Source organism: Festucalex cinctus, chromosome 18, assembly GCF_051991245.1.
Source record: "Festucalex cinctus isolate MCC-2025b chromosome 18, RoL_Fcin_1.0, whole genome shotgun sequence".
Taxonomy (NCBI): domain Eukaryota; kingdom Metazoa; phylum Chordata; class Actinopteri; order Syngnathiformes; family Syngnathidae; genus Festucalex; species Festucalex cinctus.
The window spans coordinates 10815588-10837570 of record NC_135428.1 but is presented as its reverse complement, the minus strand read 5'-3'; the positions used below and the strand labels follow the sequence as shown (position 1 = coordinate 10837570).

Sequence of the window (21983 nt, the reverse complement as noted above, 5' to 3'; positions counted from 1 at the left end):
ACGTGACTAAGTCGGCGTCTGACTTGCTGGCAGGCCAAACAATTGGATTGTTGATGTGAGTTTTGAAATATTTATTTATTTTTTTGCAACCTCAATGAATTAATTGTTATATAAATGAGTTCCATACCCAAAGATGGGAATGATAATCGATCAGAGTTCTGTCTGTCTGGAATAGATTTTGGATTTATAGTGTCTATTTTGATTAATTATATATCTTTTTGTGACATGTTTTGCCTGGTGGTGTCAAAGAAGGGTGCAAAACACAAATATTACATCAGCTATGGGACGTCAAGGTACACCCTTGAAACTGGAACATTAAGAGATTAAAAAAAAAAAAAAAAAAATATTAATCGTCAGTTTTCCACATGCTCGATCATGGAAATGTGATTAAAAAGCCATAAACACCTCAGTTCTCCGCTATCACGTTACCAAACATTCCTGTTCTCTTAAATACCTCTTTGAAGAATTTAAATAGGAAAAGGAGGCCAACAAAAATGTGCCGATGTGTTTTTACCAACTTTAGTTTCCCACACATTATTTACATGCCTTGTGCCAAAACAAAAACGTAAAAAAAAATCAACAATAACAATTGCTAATATACAAAAAGGTAACAGGAGAGCTGGAATTCAATAGCAATTTTCACAATCAAACACGTTTGAGCAGAAACATTACACAGCAGGATGTTGAAAACCATTCAAAGAGAAAATATTGGATTTTTCTCCTCCGATTTGGAAACAAAAGATTCCACAGTTGATTTGAATAAAAGTAGCAACCTCAAGGCAAATGTTTGCAATGGAACACGCCGACTCCATCTTGTGCTTTTTCCGCGTTTGTCCACCAATTTTGAACATTTGGGAAATAATCGTCCACCGAGTCAGTGGACACGCTGCTTGATACGGTGGTGAAATGAGGACGGACGTCTTTGCTCATTGCAAGACGTCATCCTACAAATCAACTGAGAAATTTAAATTGGAATTTGTATGGAAAGCAACGCAATGCAACTTTTGAATATTTCACATCAGTGACACATAAATGTAAAATACTTCATTTTGAGCATGTTTAAGTTTTTGAACCTTTCCTTAAAACGAAAAATCTCCACCTGCTAGTTGAAGTGCACATCAAAACAGAATTTACAGAAATAAAATGTATTTATCACAAAATCCCTGTACAGAACGGAACTAATTTCAACCCATTTCCTAATTTTACATTTCTTGGGATCTTTTTTTTATTTTTTATTTTTCCCCCTCTTCTCATTATGATTTAAATACAGCTAGTGGACCTGCAGCCATCATGTGGAAAACAAAAGAAGTTTCAGCAATATACACACAAAGTCGATTTTGAAAATGCGCTCCTATTCTTCTCAATGGATGAAATGTCTCATCTAGCAACGTTTGCTAAATTTTTGGTGTGTATTCTCAGCTCTAAACAGGAGCACACTACAACCCCCCCCACCCCCCCACCACTCTACAAACTACACACGCATCGGAGCAATCTTGCTACACGAGTGTCACACAAAGCCGACTTCTTCTTCTTATCTTACATGGCTGGACATTTTAATTACAAGTCTATTTAAAGAAGGAGGGATCGTCTAAGATATCGAGTGTATAAGGCGTGATACAGCACAGATCGTCATTGAAATTATAAAAAAAATAATAAAAAAAATCAGAGTACTCAAAAGACAACAATGCTGTGAGCTAGCAAAGGGCTGATGGTCCGTCCTGGTGACCATCCACAAAAGCATTTACATTGCTACTGACTGATACATGAAGGCATTGACACGAGTTCAATGGCGTCTGTATTTTTAGGCACCGTGTTGATGTGACGCGTGTGTGTGCGTGTTGTGAGGGAGGGCTCGTGGTGGTGTGTTCGGGTGTCTGACTGTGTGTGTAAGAAGCAGTCATGGTAGATTTACACGTTTCCGGGGTCGAGGGGCCAAAAACACGAGTGAACTTCCGCAGCGATGCCTGGCGCAAAATGGCCGCCGAACCATTCGGGGGGGGGGAAAAAAGATGAAGCCGAAAAAGAGGGCAAACGCGGTGGGATCCTCGCTGTCTGTGCGCCGCCTCGCTCACAGGTTGGAGGCGGGGGGGAGAAAAAAAAAAAAAAAACAACACAAAAAAAAATATATAAGAGACACAGAGAGGGACGGATGGCAAGGGGAGCGCCCTCTACAGTCTAGATGAAGTACTCCTTCTTTTCTTCGGCGTGCGCGTGGTTTCCCTCGGCGTTGATGATGGCCGTGTCGGCGTCGGGCGCGTCGTCCGCGCCTTTGGCCTCGTTTGTCAGATACGTTCCTGCGCAACACAAAGAGCGCGTTACACGAAAACAACAACAAAAAAGTAAAAGCATGACAATATCACGGTATTAAAACTACAGCTTTAAAAAACATTTTGATAAATGTACACAATGTATTTTATTTCAAAACAATATATAATATTTGGTACAGAAGAGATGTGTCGCATGTTCAGTTTAATATTTTGACAAAAGACCCATTGGCTACTCATGGTGTCCTTGGGGCTAACTCGTACCCGCTGGCACCATTTATGTATTTTTTTTCCCACTCAGGACAATGCACATGAATCACCAGAGCTAAAAGGCTTCCGTTTTTACTGTGTCTTTCGTTTTGCTCCCTCCCTCCTCCACCTCCGTGCGTAACTGCTCATCCCTCCCCTGCCTATTTCCCCGAGGGTGGGGGGAAATTATAAATTACGTTTCTTCTATTAGAGTGGACCCCCAATTACTCATGGGTCAGCACCATTTTGTGGATATTTTTCCAATATAACCGTAACCAATTCAATATGGATTATTTAATTTTTAAATTTTGTTATTTTTTTTTGGTAGACAAACCGTATGTTTTTCATGGACAACGTAGACCTTTTTGTAAAAATGTTTTGGTTTCAAAAAACATTTCTTTTCTCTAGTGCATTTCCAAGGGCAATTGTTCGATTTGTGCTGAGTCCGCCGTATAGTTCAAAGTTGTAATATCACCATTCACCACTAGATGGCAGATAGTTGCCCTTGCACTGGGTCTTATGCTGCCGATACAATATGAGTCGACCTAATGATTTCATTTTATTTTTTGTGGATTTAGATGACAAGCATAGTACCTTAATAGTGACTCTCTAGTGAGTTGAATTTTTGTGAAATCAATTCTTGCATTGAATTTTGTTTTCTGTTTCACAGTTTTGTGCCATCCTTGGATGGTCATTTTTATGCAAGAGCACTGAAAAATAAAAATAAAATCACAGTATGAGGTTATTTTGTTGTTTGTTTCAAACCCTTTGTTGTTGTCTTTTATCAATCTATTGAGAAATGTATGATGAAAATTGACTTCTTTTCCCCTTGTGACAATTTTTTTCTTATACTGTATTTATTAATAAGTCTATTGAGACTTTTCTTCTGTTGTCTTCAGTTTTTCTAGTATTGTACGATTCCAAACGTGTATACCATTTACACAATTTGTCTTCGAGTTATCTTGAAACTATATGACCATAAACGAGTGTTCTGTTTGTTTTCCTTTTTTTGTATTCTTATATTGTCTATTTGATGCCTGCTTGTGCTAATTGTGAATAAGTACGTTATTAATTTTATATAATTATGACATAAATTGTGATTGGTTTTCTGTAAATTGCCATAGTGATGAGGTGAAACATTGTAACTTTAAACTGAGGGGGTATATTGTGATGTTTTGTTTTCGTCCTCAGTTTGAGGTTGTGTCATACGAGAAATATGTATCACCAAATAGTGGAAAATAAAGGCTTGGATTATTCTAAGTTCTCGGAACTTCTTTTGAGTACCACCTTTGCATAACTTTTGTTGTTATTATTTTGTTTCTTTTAACTTGATGTTACTCAAATAAACAAATAAAAAAATGAAGGAAATATATTAAGCACATATATGGTATTTTGCACATATGTATCCATAATTAAAATGGCATTTTTGTTATAAATCTAGTTGGGAGGTGTGAAAAGCACAGATGAAAAACGGCGACCGCCCCCTTTCAGGATTTAAGTTGTCCTTCCCTGATGTAGTAGTATGTCATCTTTGACCAAAAGGGATTTCTGAACACTCCCGCGCGTCTTCAGGGATTTCCAATCTGCACCGATCCGCCGCCTTCTTTTATTCTTCGTCCTTGACAGCAAGCCAGCGCGTATCGTTCACGTGCCACCTGGGGATCGGCGGAGCGCCGGGAACGTCTCGTGGGACGTGGCGAGGTCGTTCACAGTGAGACAGGAGAGATGGACGGCAGGTTTTTTTTTTTTTTTTACCTTTATGCCTGGCCAGGTATCTTCCCAAGACAATGATTAAACACAAGGTGACGAAGACCACCACCGCCACCACTCCCCCGATCAAAGCGTGGTCCGTGCCGTGATGGCCCACAGCGTTGGGATCTGAGGGCAGACACCGGGAGATGGAAAAAACAAAACAAAAAAACGCCAGCGTCAGTAAAAGGGAAAGAGCAAACACTGCAACAAGGAATGAAGGGATTTTCGATCCGACTTTCTCTTGTTCTAATGACGCTTCTGACAGAATCTCGCAGGGAATAATAAAACACAGAGCAAGGAGACGAGAGAGAGACATTCGGCCGGCAAAATGAAGGTGAAAAGACAACGACATAGGGAGTCGGAGGGAAGAAAAAAAAAAAAAAAAAAAAAAGGGGGGGGACTTGAATAATTCAGGAAGCACCCGTGGAGTCACGAGAGTCCCCGAAATGCAAACCAGGCTGGCTGTCGCCAAGGTACAGTAAATAAATCATCACACAGAAAATCCAAAAAAGGACAAGGGTGATTGTTGTGAGCCGAACAGAGGTGCGAAAAAGCTGCACTGACGACTGACAGAAGGATCTTTATTAGGAAGCTGCTCGCAGCTTGTGAAAAACTCCAGAAAAATTGAAAAAAAAAAAATCTATTATGCCTCAAATGTTAAGTTGTATACAAATTAGTGCTGTCACTATAGAATATTTTTAGAATTGATTAATCTATCAATTATTCAATCGATTCATCGACTAATCAGATTCATTTTAATTGTTTTAAATGTTTTTCCCTGATTACTGTTTTTTAACCAGTGATTGGTGTTTATTTCATACTTTGTATTCATATATCAGGGGTGTCCAAAATTTTTCATTTGAGGGCCACATATAGAAAATCAGAAGGACGCAAGGGCCACATAATGTTATGAAGAGAAATTGTGTTCAGTCCTAAAAATTGTACAAATAATTTATTTGTGCTTTTGCATATTTAGTAAAATGCTACATTATATAAACCAACTTATTTGTAATATGGCAGTAGGGTTATTATAGTTTTGGAATTTTTCATTTTAGTTTTTTATTAGTTTAGTTTGTTAGTTTCACTATTGGTGATTTTTTTTTTTTTTTTTTTTAAATGTGTCTTACTTGTGCACAACATTTAAAAAAAAACACCATGGGAATGGTGAGCAACGTCATCTGAAGGCGCTTTTCTATTGGCTGCTGCTCAATGACGTCACTTCTGTGTGACATACTTTCAAACGTCGTTATTCCCGTTTATATCAAAATAAATCTACTAAAAATAACATTCCAAATCATCCCCAAAGGCTCATGCATTAAAATAATTACCAAAGACTAAAACGAAGGATGTTTGCTATAATTATAGTTTGTAAACATAAAATGTAGTTTCAGTTTTCGTTTTTTAAAAAGCATTTAGTTTTTATTTTATTTTGGTAACAAGATTGTTTTTTTAATTTTACTTTTTTCATTAGTTTTAGTTAATTAAAATAACCTTCAATGGCACCCGTTTTTCAATACCCTCCCTTCTTACTTTGACCATATCCAAACATTTTTGTTTTGTTTATTTTATTTGAACTGAGTCAAATGCCATTTTTAGCATATGTCACGGGCCACTGAAAAATGGATGGCGGGCCGCAAATGGCCCCCGGGCCGTACTTTGGACACCATTGGATTACTTGTTGATGAATCAATTAATTTTGACAGCTCTAATACAGAATGCATGGAAGCTTGACGTTGACAAACTGCTAATGGTGGTAGTGGCACCTCATCTTCAAATCGGCTAACTGTTAGCACTGCTAGCTTTGGCTAATCTGATCGTCGCTGCTAGTCTTAAAATATTCAAACCGGCGGGACCCGACGAGTGGCAGGGAGGCAAAGTGAAACTTTACAATGTTATGTACAATAATGTGGGCGCAAAAACTGTGATAAAGAACTTTTTTTTTTTTTTAAATATCCGAACAACATCATAACACTTATATGGCTATGCTAATGCTAAAAGCATGTGGAAATATTGACTTAACTTGCCGATAGCATAAAAAGTTTTTTTTTTTTTTTTTTCTTTTCTTCACTGTATAAAAATATCCATATACGCAATTTTGACATACATAGCTGCCACTTCTCTTCCCATGTGGCCCAATTGAACAGCTGGCTTGCATGCGCTCTCGTGGTGTGAATGACCAGGCCTTCACACTTGGCCGCCTCCCAGCGGACAAAAAAAAAGCCCGCCATGACGCACGCGCACACACACGCGTAAACACACGCACAGGCACTTAGCAGGGTCTCACTGTGCTAAAGTTCCGCATGGTCAGTGAAGCGAAAGAGGGAAGCGATGTTCCCCCCCATGGTTGTCTCTGTACCTCATTGTGGCATGACAGTGACGACTTTTTAGCGGCACACACACGCAGACATGAACATGTCACGGCGGACTTTGAGTCCCGCCACTTGATGCATATAAAACATTTTGGAGAATATTGCATGTAAAAATACATGTTTTACCATTATGCAAAATTTCATATTTGAGCCCAGAAATTAAGATTTTATATGATTGCATGTTTTATTTTATTTTATGTACAGAATTTTATTTTTAGGGAAATGTACCTATTTTATCATTTATTTGTTTATTTTAGTTTGTAATAATTTAGTTATTTTTTTTATGGACGCGTACCAATTTTTTTATTTTTATTTTTTTTAAGTTTGCAAAGGCTCAAACATTGACATGGTTTAAACAAGAGAGAAATATGAGAAAATGTTCATGACTGTCTGAGAAAAGTGTGTAAAGTGTTTGGTGAGGGATTTTACAGCCTTAAAAATGTATATAATGCAAATAAAATATAAAGCTCACTACTTCTCAGATTTCACTTATAGCGGGTATATTTTGTTAACGTCTTCAGTGATAAACAAGGGATTTTTTGTTTTTTTTTGTTTTTTGTTTTTCCCTTGCACACAAGAAGTACACAAACATTTTTAAGAACTAAAGCTAATATTAAAACTAATAAAAAAATGTTGAAAAATCTAAAACTAATAAAAGCAACAAATCCTCTGAAAATTAATTAAAACTATTTAAAAAACAACAAACTAAAAATGTCTATGATGAAAATTCAAAAACTATTATAACCCTGTGAAATACAAGAAATCCCAAACTATTAAATTAGTATGTTTGTTCCATGACCAAGCATGTTGTAACTCATTTACTTGAATATAAAAATCTATTTTCCTCATTGAAATGATCTCTGCGAGCCCCCCAAAAGCACTTTTTTTGTTTTTTTTAAAAAAATGTGTTGTCAATGAATAAAATCACTGTTCAGATTTGATCAAATTATCTAATCTAAACATATGGATTGAGATGGTTTCTATTGCTCCTGGGTTTCTTGTACAGACAAAGGCTCAAGGACACTCCATCTGTGTAAGCCTTTTTGTTTAAGGTGCCGATTAGTCGTGAGAGATGCTCCATTTGATGGCTGCCGGCTGAGCCGTTAAGCCTCGCCAGATGAATGCCAGCGCAAAGGACAATTGTGTTTGGTAAATGACTGCACTGAACTTCTTTCGATGAGGACGGCGGATGTGCAACAGCCCGACTTTGATAAAGCGCGATTCCTCCATTTTCAACGCCATCCCGTGAGGTGACTTTCAAACCTTTCAAACATCAGATGAGCAGCGAGGCGGCGTTACAGATAAAAACCTGGGAAATCTCGCAAAAGTCTGTTTTATCTCGTCACTTCACGGCTACGTGAAAAATGGGCTGTTTTGCTTTCATTATTTGACTCAGTCAGCGTTGTATTCATCGGGCCTTATCTCGGTAAAGGCGGGATTTTGACACAGCTCATTAGATTGCGCAGGTGTACATAATGTTGTGTTCAGTGTGTCAACCGTATGTCTTCAAATGGTGCCACGTAAAATGTCTATTTGAGAGGAGGCCATTATTTGGACTAAAGCGCACTTAAGGGTGGTTTTCTTCTTTCAGTCATCCCAGCGAAGCGGCTTGTTTCTAAAGGGTCACGGTCGCGAACCCCCGAAAGAGGCCGACACCCATCAGACGAGGATTTAGCTGGCGGCTTGAGGAGGAACACTTTTGGTGGAGTCGGTGGCTCACACAAGCTGTGAACGTCTTTGATTTATTCAACACGGCCGGGCGACAAGGAGAGCGCCATAAATATTGAAGGAGAAGTTTGCTCTGCTACGCTCGCATGAAATCGCACAGAGAAGGTATGTGCCCTTATTAAAAGATTATGTGATATGGAGCCGTGGAGATCTACAAGCTTCCATTCTGGATTTCTTTATTTACTTTTATCTTCTTATATATATATATATATATATATATATATATATATATATATATATATATATATATATATATATATATATATATATATATATATATATATATATATAAATTTGTGTGTAAATAATTTTAAGTTTAAGTTGCAATAAGTTTAAGTTTAATTTAAAGTTCCTTTAATGCCACTATTTTTTTAATTTTATTTTTTTAACATGCAATTAATGACCCCCCTTTACTTGCCGCTTGTATTTGGGGAATTCCAGTCATAACGCAGCATACATGTCCACGTCAAAATTTAGCGGTAATAAATTTTATAATAATGCATACATTTATGCAGATTGGGGTCACGTTGTATTTTACAATTAAAAAATATGCAGAATTTCACAAGTTACTTCATGCTAAATATTAGATAGCTCTTAATATGAAAAGAAAAAATGCACTGAACTGTCACCATCTTACAAATGCAATTATGCCGTCTAGTGGCAGCAAAACGACCAACATAAATCAATATCATCGTTTTTTTTCAATACTGAACAACTTTTTTTGTTTTTAACTTAATGTTATTAATTATTATGAAATTACTGCATCAGTGACTCAAAGATGCAGCCATATTTGGATTAGTTTAAGATTTTTTCCACTTTTATGTTAAAAGTATGAAAACTTAGAATGTTTTTATTGTACATTTTATTGTACATTTAGAACAGAAAATTTGCAATTAATCGTGAGCTAACTATTGAAGTCATGTGAGTAATTTGATATATTACACACACACACATATATATATATATATATATATATATATATATATATATATATATATATATATATATATATATATATATATATATATATATATATATATATATATATATATGTATTTTATTTAATGTTCAAGCTTTTACAAACTTAAAAAATACGTACACTTCTGTAAAAAAAACAAACAAAAAAAAACATGCAAAATTGCACACAAAAAAATCCACAGAACAATGAGGAAAGGTGAAACGTGAAAGGTGAACCGTGTTATAGCGAGGGAACTGTATTTGAAAACAACCATCCACAAATCAAATACAGGTACTGTATAACAATTTTTTTTTTTTTTTTTTTAAGCATTTTCGTGGCAACCAGTCCAGGGTGTCCCCCGCCTACTGCCCATAGCCAGCTGAGAAAGGCTCCAGCACCCCCCCCAACTCTTGTGAGGAGCAAGCGGTTCAGAAAATGGATGGATGGATATTAATAATATAGTGATTAATAATGTGATTTACGATTTTGTGGTTACTTTTACAGAAGTTACTCTCATTTTTACACGGCGTGTTTGTATGATTTGTTGCTCTAATGTCTGATTTCACGAGGAAGTTGCATGTTGCCGCAGTTGCTAATCAGAGAGAAAGCAGTCCAAAGTGCCCGCAGACTCAACCAGTTCAATGAGTCAATGAAGTCCAACTTTTTTGGCTCAGACTGCTTGAGCTTCATCTAACGCCGACTTCTCCAGCCAAGATGGAGGAGTCGCTGCCGGCTGCGGCAGACGGACGAAAAAGGCAGACGAGCGTCGAACATTTGAAGAAAGTCAAAACGTCGCCGCTGAGACACGTGTGCGTTTTGACAATTTTTTCTTTCCGTGTGTCCTTGCAGATTATTGCTTGGCGTCTCAGAGAGGATTAATTAGATTCTGAAAACAAATTACTCCTGCTAATCATTCAATAAAGCCCCTCACATGGTCGCGGACTCTCTCTTGAATATTCAAGCAGCCTCCCTCCCTCCTGTGCTGCTCTCACAATGAAAATGAAGTTATAATCAGAGTAAGATAATTAATCATATGAATTCATTAAGCCCAATGCGAGAATCAATCTATCACGGGCAGCTTCGTGTTGGGCGGAGACGATAACCTCTGCGAAACAGCCAGACGAAACGACTACGGGATAAGACGAGTGTACCACCTGCGCCAACTCACTACGGCTACTTTTTCGGTTATAATTGCGTGAGTGGGGCGGTTAGCATTAACCGAGTTCAATGAAAACCCCACAGTGGGACACGTTAAACCTGATTATCCTTCGGAGGGACAAACTTCGTCAACAAATACAAAGCAGACCTTCAAGTGTTCAAACCAACGGAGGTGGTTTATTACATGTAATTCATCGCATGCGCCTTGAGATGGAATGATTTGGCTCTCCCTGTTCTACACTTACTTCCAAATTGTTGCTATATTTCTCCCCCCCAAAGCCAGTTAATGTGACAGCTCATCAATAAGCTGGCTCGGCAATAAGCGCAAAGACCTTTGCATTATGTTTTAATTCGTCCTGCCCCCTGATGCGGGGGAGGAAATGGACAGAAGATTGTCGCGGCGGCTGTTCAATATTTAACCCCTCTCAGGACGCTGCGACGGGAACATAACGCTTTTGCTTTAAAACGCAAGTCAGCCGCCAGAGAAAATGTTATTTCTGCTCATCACACGTCCTAACCCCGCGCTAACGTTAGATCGATAGCAATGGAATCAAGCGGTTTGAAATCCCCCCAAGGAATGAAAATTGTCCTTTCACTTATTGAGTTTTCACAACAGGTTTCTCCCCTGTCTAAAGCAGATTGAACATGAGTACCTGCAGAGTACACCCCTGCACTTTTTGTCCTTCGTGCTTAAAAGTTGGGAAACAAACACAAAAGTGTGAGTTGGGCTTTTTCTTTGAAAGGTTAGCAGTGGTGGCTAACAGGGGAAATGTGTTTTCCTGTGCCCCATCATGAACACAAAATGTGAACATTTTGTGCTCATGATGGGGCACAGGAAAAATATGTTCTGTTCACGCTGCTCTTAAGACACCGTTTTTCATTCGATTGCTCTATATTTATGGCAAGTAAGTCTTTTTCACTCGTATATTGATTGTACCATGACGTTACTGCTACGTTAGATTAAGTGAACTTTGTCAATGCCAGAAAAAAAAGAAAACCTCGAGTGCCAACCAATTTAAAGCATTGTGACTGATCTTTCAAGGCTACTAGCAAATAAATCCAAAAAGATCATGTTAACATATAAGAATGACAACACAAGGATGAGAAGACAAGACTTATTTGTTTTCATTCGCAACGAGGAGAGCAGAGTTGCCAGATACAAGCTGCCATGGATGCTCTGGTAATTCTCTTGCGTCCTCTCTATTTATTGGGACTGTTCCCTATCCGGCTACAAAATATAGCGTTGCACTACTAGGGGGTTGGGAAAGCGCAATAGTGCAACGCTGCATTATCTTAAAATAACATATCTGTCTGCTTGGATGTAAATGTGTTGCAAGTAAACATGTGATTTTCCATTAGAAATGAAAGTTCTCGTTTCCAATGTTGCCCCAGATGGTGTGACTTATTTTAAACACAGCCACACTATCTGGTACAGTTCTAAAGAAAAAGCAGTTCACTTTAAAGTTCATATGAGTGTAAAGCATTTTAGCAAATTTATAATAACTTAGATACACTTTAAACGTAACAGATTAAGACCAGTTGTTTTTAACCTAAAACAACAGAGACCCCAGAAATGAACCATGTGGAACACCATACGTTCCATCATACATGAGAATTCATAATGCACATATTTGTCCGACCGCTTACATTTTTTGCTGGACTTAGTTTTAGGAACTAAAATAATCAATTTAGTGATCGCCTGTAGCCAAAAAATGGCTTCCATACACATTTGGGTTTCTTTAGTCGGAATGGAATTCCATCTATAGAAATTCCACTTAACTTATTTCCTTGCATCCAACCGTGAACTCAAGTTTTCACTTTTCGTCAATTCTTCTTTGGCTTTCGTTATTTCCACAACTTTTGTAACCTTTATTAGAGTCAGACTATTTTGCAAGGTAGATTTCACAATCAAGCGCCGGCGTCATGAATATTTCATCGTGGGGAAAAGACCCCTCGTCTTGAAATGCAGACGGCGCAACCCCTCAAGGAACAGACCCCGGAGGAATGCTGGTAATTAAACCGAAGCTTGCTGCAAGTCTTCAAGACGATCCACATTGCATCCTGAACACACCCCGGCTGGAGATAAAGATCGCCTCGCCATACTGCGGCAACCCATTATTGATCCCGTCACCTTTGACCCTTCAAGTGGACAACACGGAGAAACAAATCCACAGTCCACAGAGAAAACAAAAACTTTGCCAACTTGCTTGCTATAATTTAGCACCTGCCATCAACTACTGTCCTTACTCCCTGTTAAAAAGTAGGGGATGCACATTCGAAAGTGCTAAATTGAAAGGGATAAAGGTTACTTCAGCATAATTTCTGAACCATCCAAGTTTACTTTTTGAAGCACTATCGATTTAAAAAATAAAGTCTATAGCCCTGAACAGGGTAAGTGGTATAGAAAACGGATGAATGGATGTCTTTGCTTATCATGTTTGTAAGTCTTGAGCATAAAAGCTTTGGTGTAGAACACGTTGCTATGGATGGGGACTCTGATGTAACATAACCTATCAGCTGTCTTCCAGCTTCCTAGTATCACTTTGGACTACTTCACCGCATGTCTCAAGTTTGAGTACAACCATAGTTTGTGTCGAGGCCGCCGGTGCAGGTTTTTCTTCTTTGATCCTCCATTCCTCTCAGGTCCAAAGTAAGAGAAGATAACTTTAAGTGTGGATGTGCTTTATTTCATTATTTCGGCTCCTCCACAGGCAGAGACACGGGCCATGAATAATTGCTGTCCTCTCTGAGGCAGGCCCCGTTCCGGGGAGCGCTATCAGGCAACGGGGCTTGGCCAAAGGAATACTGATTGTGAGGAGTCAACGGTAAATATTTCAAAGAAAGCCTTGTTGTGCGCGATTACTAATTTCAGCTCGGCAAGGTCGCAGCTAATTTGCAAAGCGGCGGAGACGGATGCGGCGGGGAGGTAAGCGGCCATGCAGAGCGAGGATGTGTTTATGTACACTTTGATGACATTGCGCAGACCTTTGGTGCTTAGCGAAAGACGTATCATTGCCATTAAGACTGACCGGGCGTACGCTCCAGCGCTTAATCAATACAGTGAATCACGGGCTACACTTCGGGCATCAGTCTGGAGTCATACGCCGCAGATTAGGAATCTTTATCTTTGCTGTGGCTACACCCCAGAGGTCAACAACTGTCACCAGGCATGGTGGAGCTAATTATACTATTTATTACAACCATCAAGTCTGCTGTATCAAATATTTATTTGCTAATATTCCTGCTAGCTTGAATAAATGCCACCTTTCACTACGTGACTCCACTCATCCACTAACCACTAATACTGTTGGTCTAAGATATATTAGCTGTATTAAGATTAACCATGTATATACTAGAGCAGACATTATACCGGATAAAAAACAAGGTACATAATATTTCCACAGCACGACATAATTGTAGATAGGACATTTGCCTCTTGGAATGTAAATTATTTTAGTCATTATGGATTTCCTTTACTTTGTTAATGAACACATTGGGGGGCCATATTAATCGTATTATACACAAGTGCAGAGAAAAATTGCTTTTTAAGGACGATTTTGGGGGGCGTATTATACACGGGTACGTGTTATACACGGGCATGCTTTATTCACGGGCTTCTCCAGCAGCTATAGTAATAATCTGCACTGTTCCAAATAAAACTAGCAAGTGAGGAACTTGTGCTATTCCTCAATAAATAACTGCCAGTCTTTAGGGATGATTTTGGGTTGTGTATTATACACGGGTATGTGTTATACTCAAGTACGTTATTGACAGAATTTTATAGTAATTAGAACAACAATCGGCACTGTTATGAATAAAACTAGCAAGTGAGGAAACTGCTATTCTTCAATAAATGACTGCTGGTCTTTTTAAGATTAATTTTGGGGGGTGTATTATACACGTACGTGTTATTCACAGGATTTTACAGTAATTTGAAAAATAATGCACACTGTTAAAAAAAAACTAACAAATGAAGAAACTGCTATCCCTCAATAAATGGCTGCCAGTCTTAGTGTTAAAAATCACTGAAACTTCCAATTCTGCATTTATCATTGGTGTTATTGTGAAGTCTTTCTTTGTTTCAGGCCTACAACAACTTCAGTTGTTTGGCACTTTCCAACTAAGCAAAGGAAGCGAGACTTTTAATGTGGCGTCTGTTCAGTTTTTAAAGACCTCTTGCTGTGAGACTGGATGACTTGTATTGGCAGCAAATAGCAAGAAACATTTCTAAGATGTGACTCCAACACTGGGATCGTTATCCGTGTTTCTGAGCAAGCACATAAAAAACAAATATTTAAAATAAAGTAAACCCTGTCAAACCTTTACTACATGGTGAATGCTGGCTTGGTACACGATAACCTGCATTGTTTTATTCATCGCAAATTGCAGCAAGGTCTCAATAAGTGAGGAGTGCAATAGATAAAAAGAGATAATCATGTGTATTATATGCTAATATTCCGCCTTACGAGCGACAACGCTTGGACCTACCGTGCGTCTTCAGCGCAGGCGGACAACTTTATTAAAAAGACAAAACGTCATGGGGCTGGAAGAGCTCCGTGCATGTTTGCTTTCATCTGGAGCCCGTGAAAAGAGTTGGTAATAAATCAAGACGACACATGAAAGCAGATAGCGTAGCGTCCCGCGACTGGGGACGCGTTGAAGGAGTCTGATATCGAGATTTCCTCACGATACATGCAGAAGCTGCGCCCCTCTTGTGTGTCAGCAGAACACAAATAGACATCACAAGCTGATGGGAATATTCAGCATTGTGTGCAAGCCTTTCGAGACATGTCGCGTGCAGTGGGGAGTAAGCCAGTGACACCGAAAGAAACGGTTTGAGACGGAACACGAGAAGCCGCAGAAAGGAAGGCATTGGAGAGATCTCACGAAAACGTTTTTTTTTCTCAACTTTGAGGGTTAATGAACTCATTTACATATTGCTTAACGCAGCACCCGACTTTGAAATTGATACGTCAATCAAACGCGACGTCTCGTGTTGCCGTATGAGACGTGGCGCTGTGTCAGCGTTATAATTTGAGAGCGGTGGTACAGAGACAGAATCACTAGGGAGACGGTCAGTCAAACAAATAATAGTAGTCCATTCCATTTACGTCTTTCTGACTTTTTGAAATACTATATGCATAATATTTTAGCGTATAAGATGCTTAATTTCTCTCAGGACATCTGTCTGTCCATCCATCTGTCTGTCTGCCCATACTGTGCATCGTTCCTGTCCATCTGTCCTTACGCCTGTTGGGCTATCCGTCCATCTGTTGGTCCGTCAGTCCATTGGTCTCCTTCCCTCCATTCGTACATACATCTAACTAATTCATCATGTCTGTTTTTCTATCAGTCTCACAGTCCTTTTAGCGGTCCTTCCATCCATCCGATCATGCCGAGCTGTCCGTCATTTCAGACACCCAAATTGTTTGATCCTCTATCTGTTAGTGAATATATCTACAGTCCACCCGTCTGTGTAAGTATTGTTCTGTTTGTCCATCCGTAAGGATCTCCATCAACCCAAGAGTCCATCTATCTACCATCCATCTTTCCCCACATCAACCGGCAATCCCCGTCCATTGATCTATCAGATCATCTTCCAATGTCAAAAGTCTTTCTCTGTGGTAAAACTTTCCTTCATTCAAAAAATTGCAGACTACGCATTTTCCATAATGGATTTGCTCTTAGACCATTTGCACTTGGAAAACAGCCCTAGTAGTCCGTGAAAAATGGGATCAGGAACTTTTGTCTATAAGTTCCTTAAGTGCTTTGTTCAACATCAGACTGGCATTAAAGTGCTCAGCCAACCGAGACAGCCAAACAATAATCTCCAAGTTCCCCATATCTGGAAACATCTCGTCCAACTAGCGCCTTATTACTCCAACATCTTGTTGACCCGCACTTGAAGTATGTGCTAGGCCACTTCAACTCCTCCTCCATTACGTTGAAGGGTTCAACAAAAGTCCTTCAATTGTTCCTTGTATCACTCGACAATATCCCCATGTCTGGCAAAGTAGTTCTCATCCGGCGATAACATCTTTCTGGCGTCTCTGGGCTTGTTGGTTGCCACCATGATAGACGCTAGCAACTTTTTCAGATTCCAATCTTGGAACCGCTCTTTACGCTGGACGATGGTTAACTAAAATATGATGCTGTCAGCCTTGGAGAGGATTAAAGAAACGCACAGATACATGACCATGACCTCCTCACACTAGATTACATGCTAGCGGCCGAGTGCAGAAAAATAATTACTAATTTGTATTAGTACAACATTTATGGCATGAGCTTGATTTTGTAAGAATTTAAAAGGATTTTTCAAATTTATTGGAAAAAACATGTACAGTTTGGGGCCACTTTATCATAAATACTTCAGATGTAATGAACATGTGCACCATAGTGGAGGTTTCAAAGTGGATAGCAACGTAATTATGACCCTGCATGTCATCATCTTTTGTACGAATGATAGACACTTCAAAAATGATGACATCAGCGTTTAGTGTTCCCTCTAATAATGCTCAAATTCTCTTGACAGATGACAACCCATTCTTCATATTACAATTCATTCAAATAATTATGAGCGAGTACATCAACGACACTCTGAAAGTTTGATTTACTAAAAAAAAAAAAAAAGGTTCTTTTCAAGTGTGAAGGCTTCCTGGATTGAACGCAGCATTAGGAGTCACGTTGAGTCCTCTCTGGGGGGCAGACATTTGCAGTCAGACATGACATTTACTTCTTTGAGCTTTCAGGGCACGGGACTACTCAAGTCTTAGGAATGTCAAGGGGACATTGGATTTTAAACAGCTGCACTCGCACTGAATACAATAAGCCGGCGTACCTGGAGGAAGCATCTTAAAAACGAAAAAAACAAACTTCTTTGATAATTAACTTTAGAATATTGACAGGGAAGTGAGCACGCACGAGTCGCTATTAACGGGAGACAAGCGTGAGATTACGCGACAAAATGCTCGGAGGAGGTTGGAAGAAAGCGGGCGCCGGTACTGTACCTCGGTTTCCGGTGACTGTGGGGTCTGAAGCGTGGGCGCCTACTAGAGCAGTGGAGTCTGGGGGGATGGGATGGAGGGGGGGTGGTGTGGTGGATGGAGGCGGGGTGGTGGGTTCGTCTTGGAGGGGGTGGGTGGGGTAGACAGACAAACATTTACAAAGGGACAACAAAAATGCAACTGGAAATGTCAGAAATTAGATGACAGCTAGGCATGATATAGCAATGGGAACATAAAAAATGATTGTTAAAAATAAGCAGAAATACACAAAGTGCACATACAATAAATAACACATTCAGTAATGAAGACAAATAAAGGAAATGCCAAAATAACGTCACGTGTATAAATAACACTACAGAAATTATTTCCCCCAAGTCTAGTAATGGACAAGCGGGAGTGGTCTGACGCCACAACGATGAGGAAAGCAGCAACCTTTAAACACAATATATAAAAAAAAAAGTTTGTTTACACAACCTTAAGAGTTTAGTTGTGTGATTAGAAACATAATAAAAGAAAAGAAAAATATAACATTCCTCGGCGTGTTTCAACCAAGGCGGCGGTGAAATATTAAGTGGACAAAGGGATTGGCGGTGAAGCATTGTTTGACAAAGTTAATGAGGTTACACCGCCACCTTGTTTGTGTCACTCGGCTTTTTTACGGCGCTGTGGAGGCTTTTTAATTGGCCGAGCCGCAAGGCCCGGCTGTCTCCGTGACTTCTCAGCCGGCCCGAGAATCACAAAACAGCTCGACTGCGCGTCTCCGGCTGGAAATGTCTCCTTGCTGCACAGGAACCATTAAAAAGGTATTTTCCAAGAATTATGGCAGCAATTGCAAAAGGCTAAAAGGTGTGCTAATCGCTAATGAATGCCGGGAACAAAGCGGGTGCCATTTTGGAAGAACAAGTAATGAATCTCCATTGGACTCTTTGACCCCAATTGCTCTTCTCTGTGGTGTGGAGTTTTGTCAGTTGAAAAACATCACTTTCATTAAGGGCATCGCTGATTTGAGGCTTTTACGTTTCCCTGACATTTTGAAGGTATGCTAGGCTCAAAGCATGCTAATCAAATCGCTACAGAAACATGGACTGGTGCTTAAAATGCAAGTCAGTCAGGACAAAAAATTGTTTTGAATGTGGAACCAGAAATACATATCTTTACCACGATTTACAAACAGAAGAAAGCGTTTCCATTCATGTGGCGGTGGCCGTGAGTACGACCCGCATCAGACACTTCATGAACTATTGATAGCAACCTTGCTAGTATCCTTGAACGGCCTGGCTAGCTTATTACTTTGGAGCCACTGCAGGCAAGCAGGACCGGATGAGATATCGCCATTATTTGGACAAAGAATATTGAATTGCAAAATACAAACACCGCACTGGGTGTGAGCGGTAATAATAAAGCAATATTTATTGTTACACTTAGGGAAATTCTGTTTCTGCCTTGTTGTCTCTCATTCGAAAACGAAAGGAAGAGAGATTTTAATTCCGAGAGACAAACGGCTGAGGAAACACAAGAAAACGAGCGATCTGTTTTCCCTGACACTGATTCACTTCATCCTCCACTTCCTCTGGCGTTGCTCGCAATGACTTATCCTCCGTGCTGATTTTACTGATAACACAGCACTAAATTGCACACACACACACACACACGCTGGCTCCTCCCTCATGATGTGCATGAGGAAGAAGTGGGACACAGGTTTATTTAAAGAAAGACGTCGGTGGTGGTATTAGTGCCACCTGAGGCCGTGTGAGCGATGTTACCACTAATCACTCACACTGCTGATGCACGTGCACAGTGGGAGCCTCCAAAAACAACAGCACTTCACTTTGCTGCTGGCTTTTATTGTTGATCGTACAAATTTTCAATTATTTAGATACGATCATTTTAGCCCCATTTTGGACAAACTTTGGTGAGAGGTTTTTATGTAGGGATGGCCGAGTACTGATACCAGGTTGGTATCGGCCAGATACCCGGCCTTATTTCAATGTATGAACTAGACATTAGAAGAATAGAAAATTGCCTTTCATTTCACGCTACACTCTAAAAACAGTTGTATCAAAAATAAGGGTATATGGGTATATAAAATGGGTCAAAAATGGACCAACCCAACTTTTTAGACATACCAGTGGCCTTGGGTGAATCATTTGTTGACAGCATGCTGTCTGAAGTGGTTTTTGTAAAAAAAAAAAAAGCCCCGCCCCTAATCTGTCCAGCCTGACTAGTTGATACCCAATGACACGATTTCCCACGGTTGCTCAGCGCTATTCTCTTTTCTTGACTGCTGTTGTATGTATAAATATTAAATATTCTCTTTTATTGAATGTCTTTATATAACTGCATTTGTAAATGTTCTCTTTTATTGATTGATGTTCTCTTTTATTGATTGTGTTTATATTTCCTATTAATTTTGGCACTCCTGTGATTCCATAGATATTAGCCACTGATAATCAAGGAAAAAAACAATCAAACTCATTAATCATCAATTATGTCACTGGGTGAATTGAAATTTCATCATCATTGAAAAAAAAAAAAGTGGTATTGAGCATCCCTAGATATTACCTTTCTATTGCACCGCGTTTCTCGCAGGACTCACCATAGACGTAGAGCACGTATTCAGCGCTGCTGGTCCCGAGGTGGTTGCTGGCCTCGCAGCGATACGTTCCGTTGTCCGTCTTGTTGAGCGACGTGAACGTCAGCTCCCGGCCCTCCACGATCACCCGGCCCAAGTCCGAAAGTTCCACGCCGTCCTTTGTCCACATCACAGGGTCCGGCCTGGAAAGAGAAGCAAACGTGATGTGACGCTTTGGTTTGCGGTAAATTTATGGACCAAACTCAGAAACATTCTTACGAAGGGTTTCCTTGGGACACGCAGTCCAGCTTTAGGTACTGCCCCTCCTGAGGGACGGCAAGCGAGTGGACGATCGTCACCCGGGGAGCATCTATAACACGCACAAGCGTCAATGAAAAGGATTCGGCCGGAACGCCGTCGCGTACGCGTGCACACTCACAGTGGACCTCCAGCACTTCGGTGGTCTGCTGCGGCGCCTGCGAGAGCGCCTCGTGGTCCACTCGGCAGGTGTAGGCCACGCCGTCGTCACGCCTGTCCACGCGCAGCTGGAGCGAGCTGCGCACCGTGAACGTCTTCCCGCTGGCGTTGACCTCCTTGGCGCCTGCGTGGAAAACGGCAACGTGGTGTGGGTTACACGGCCGCTTTATCGCGCCGCTTCGGATCTGAAATGGCGCTGCGGGGGCACTGACGTGTTATCGAAAGGAGAGATATACATCCCCTGTTAATGTAATTAGATGAAGTCACATTGAGCTGATTGGAACGGTGATAAGATGTTAATACAAGAATAATTCTATCATAATAGCTTTTACAGCACATACATCAGCATGCACCTCCAATCCAGTCAAAACAATGAACAAACTACAAGCATAATGATGTACACACACTGAAGCTCCGCCCATTTGTATTATTATTTTTTTTTTTGTACTAATAGGTGTCAAGGACTATATGATGGAAACATCATCTAGTTTAACAGAAATGTATTTAGCTCATGTTTTAGTGGGAGCCATAACAAGCACTACTTGGCATATGTAACAATATATATGTGTTTTGTGTGTAGACATATGCATAATTCATATATCACTATAAAGAGGTGGAAAAAAATGCTGCATGACCTTGAAGTAAGGATGTTTAATATGACTAGAAGAGGGCGGGACAGCAAATTTCCATTATTTTTCCTTTTAAGACCACTTCTGCCACAAGTCCTGCCAGTCTAGTGGCAATTCATTTTTTTTTTCTCGATTCACTTCAATCCAATATTGATTCAATATGGAACATTAATTCTTCTTAAATATCAAAGATATGATTAAAAACTCCACAAACATTAAATTCCAAATTAAATTTTAACTGGTCAAATGATTTAGTTTAATAATGAAAGTAACACTGTTATAATCACTTAAGTGTTACACAAACATTGACATCAGCATGATGAAAATATTTTCATAATTCTGATTCAATAATTGTAAATATAAATAAAAAAATATACTGAATTATCTTAAAGTGCAATAAGGTATTTCATAAAAGTAATAAAATACTTTTAAATCTATTTGACCAGTAAGATACAAAAAAAACGTGGCCTTTAACACATTCACTGCCAGCCCAGCAAAAAATGCATTATTTGACGTCTTTTTCCGTCAATGGCAGTCAATGACTTAAGATGAGATGTAACCAAAATTGATGGATTTTTAAGCAACATTTGCCTTAAAAAAAAAAAAAAATGAAAAAAGGAGGCTGCAATATAATCACAAAATATATTGGCACATTGTGTTTAACACATTCACTGCCAGCCCAGCAAAAATGCATTATTTGACGTCTTTTTCCGTCAATGGCAGTCAATGAGTTAACTCATTTGCTCCCAAAAACGTATAAATACATTCTATTTTAAATGTTTTGAATGGCCCAAAGACGTATTTATACGTTTTTTTTATTTTT

General features: G+C 39.5%; 1 protein-coding gene across 4 annotated transcripts in view; it reads right to left on the bottom strand.

Annotated features, from left to right (window-relative positions):
* Positions 1–497: 497 nt before the first annotated feature.
* The window catches only part of cadm2a (cell adhesion molecule 2a), a 181191-nt gene continuing 159705 nt past the window's right edge, over positions 498–21983 (bottom strand). For 3 of the 4 annotated variants that reach the window (XM_077504955.1, XM_077504953.1, XM_077504954.1), the window contains 6 exons: positions 20494–20655; positions 20334–20424; positions 20079–20257; positions 17486–17602; positions 4269–4391; positions 498–2294 (listed from right to left, as the gene is read on the bottom strand). In XM_077504955.1, coding sequence (XP_077361081.1) covers positions 2176–2294; positions 4269–4391; positions 17486–17602; positions 20079–20257; positions 20334–20424; positions 20494–20655 — 791 coding nt within the window. In that variant the 3' untranslated portion in view covers positions 498–2175. The remainder of the gene's footprint in view (positions 2295–4268; positions 4392–17485; positions 17603–20078; positions 20258–20333; positions 20425–20493; positions 20656–21983) is intronic. The other variant, XM_077504956.1, reaches the window with a different exon arrangement.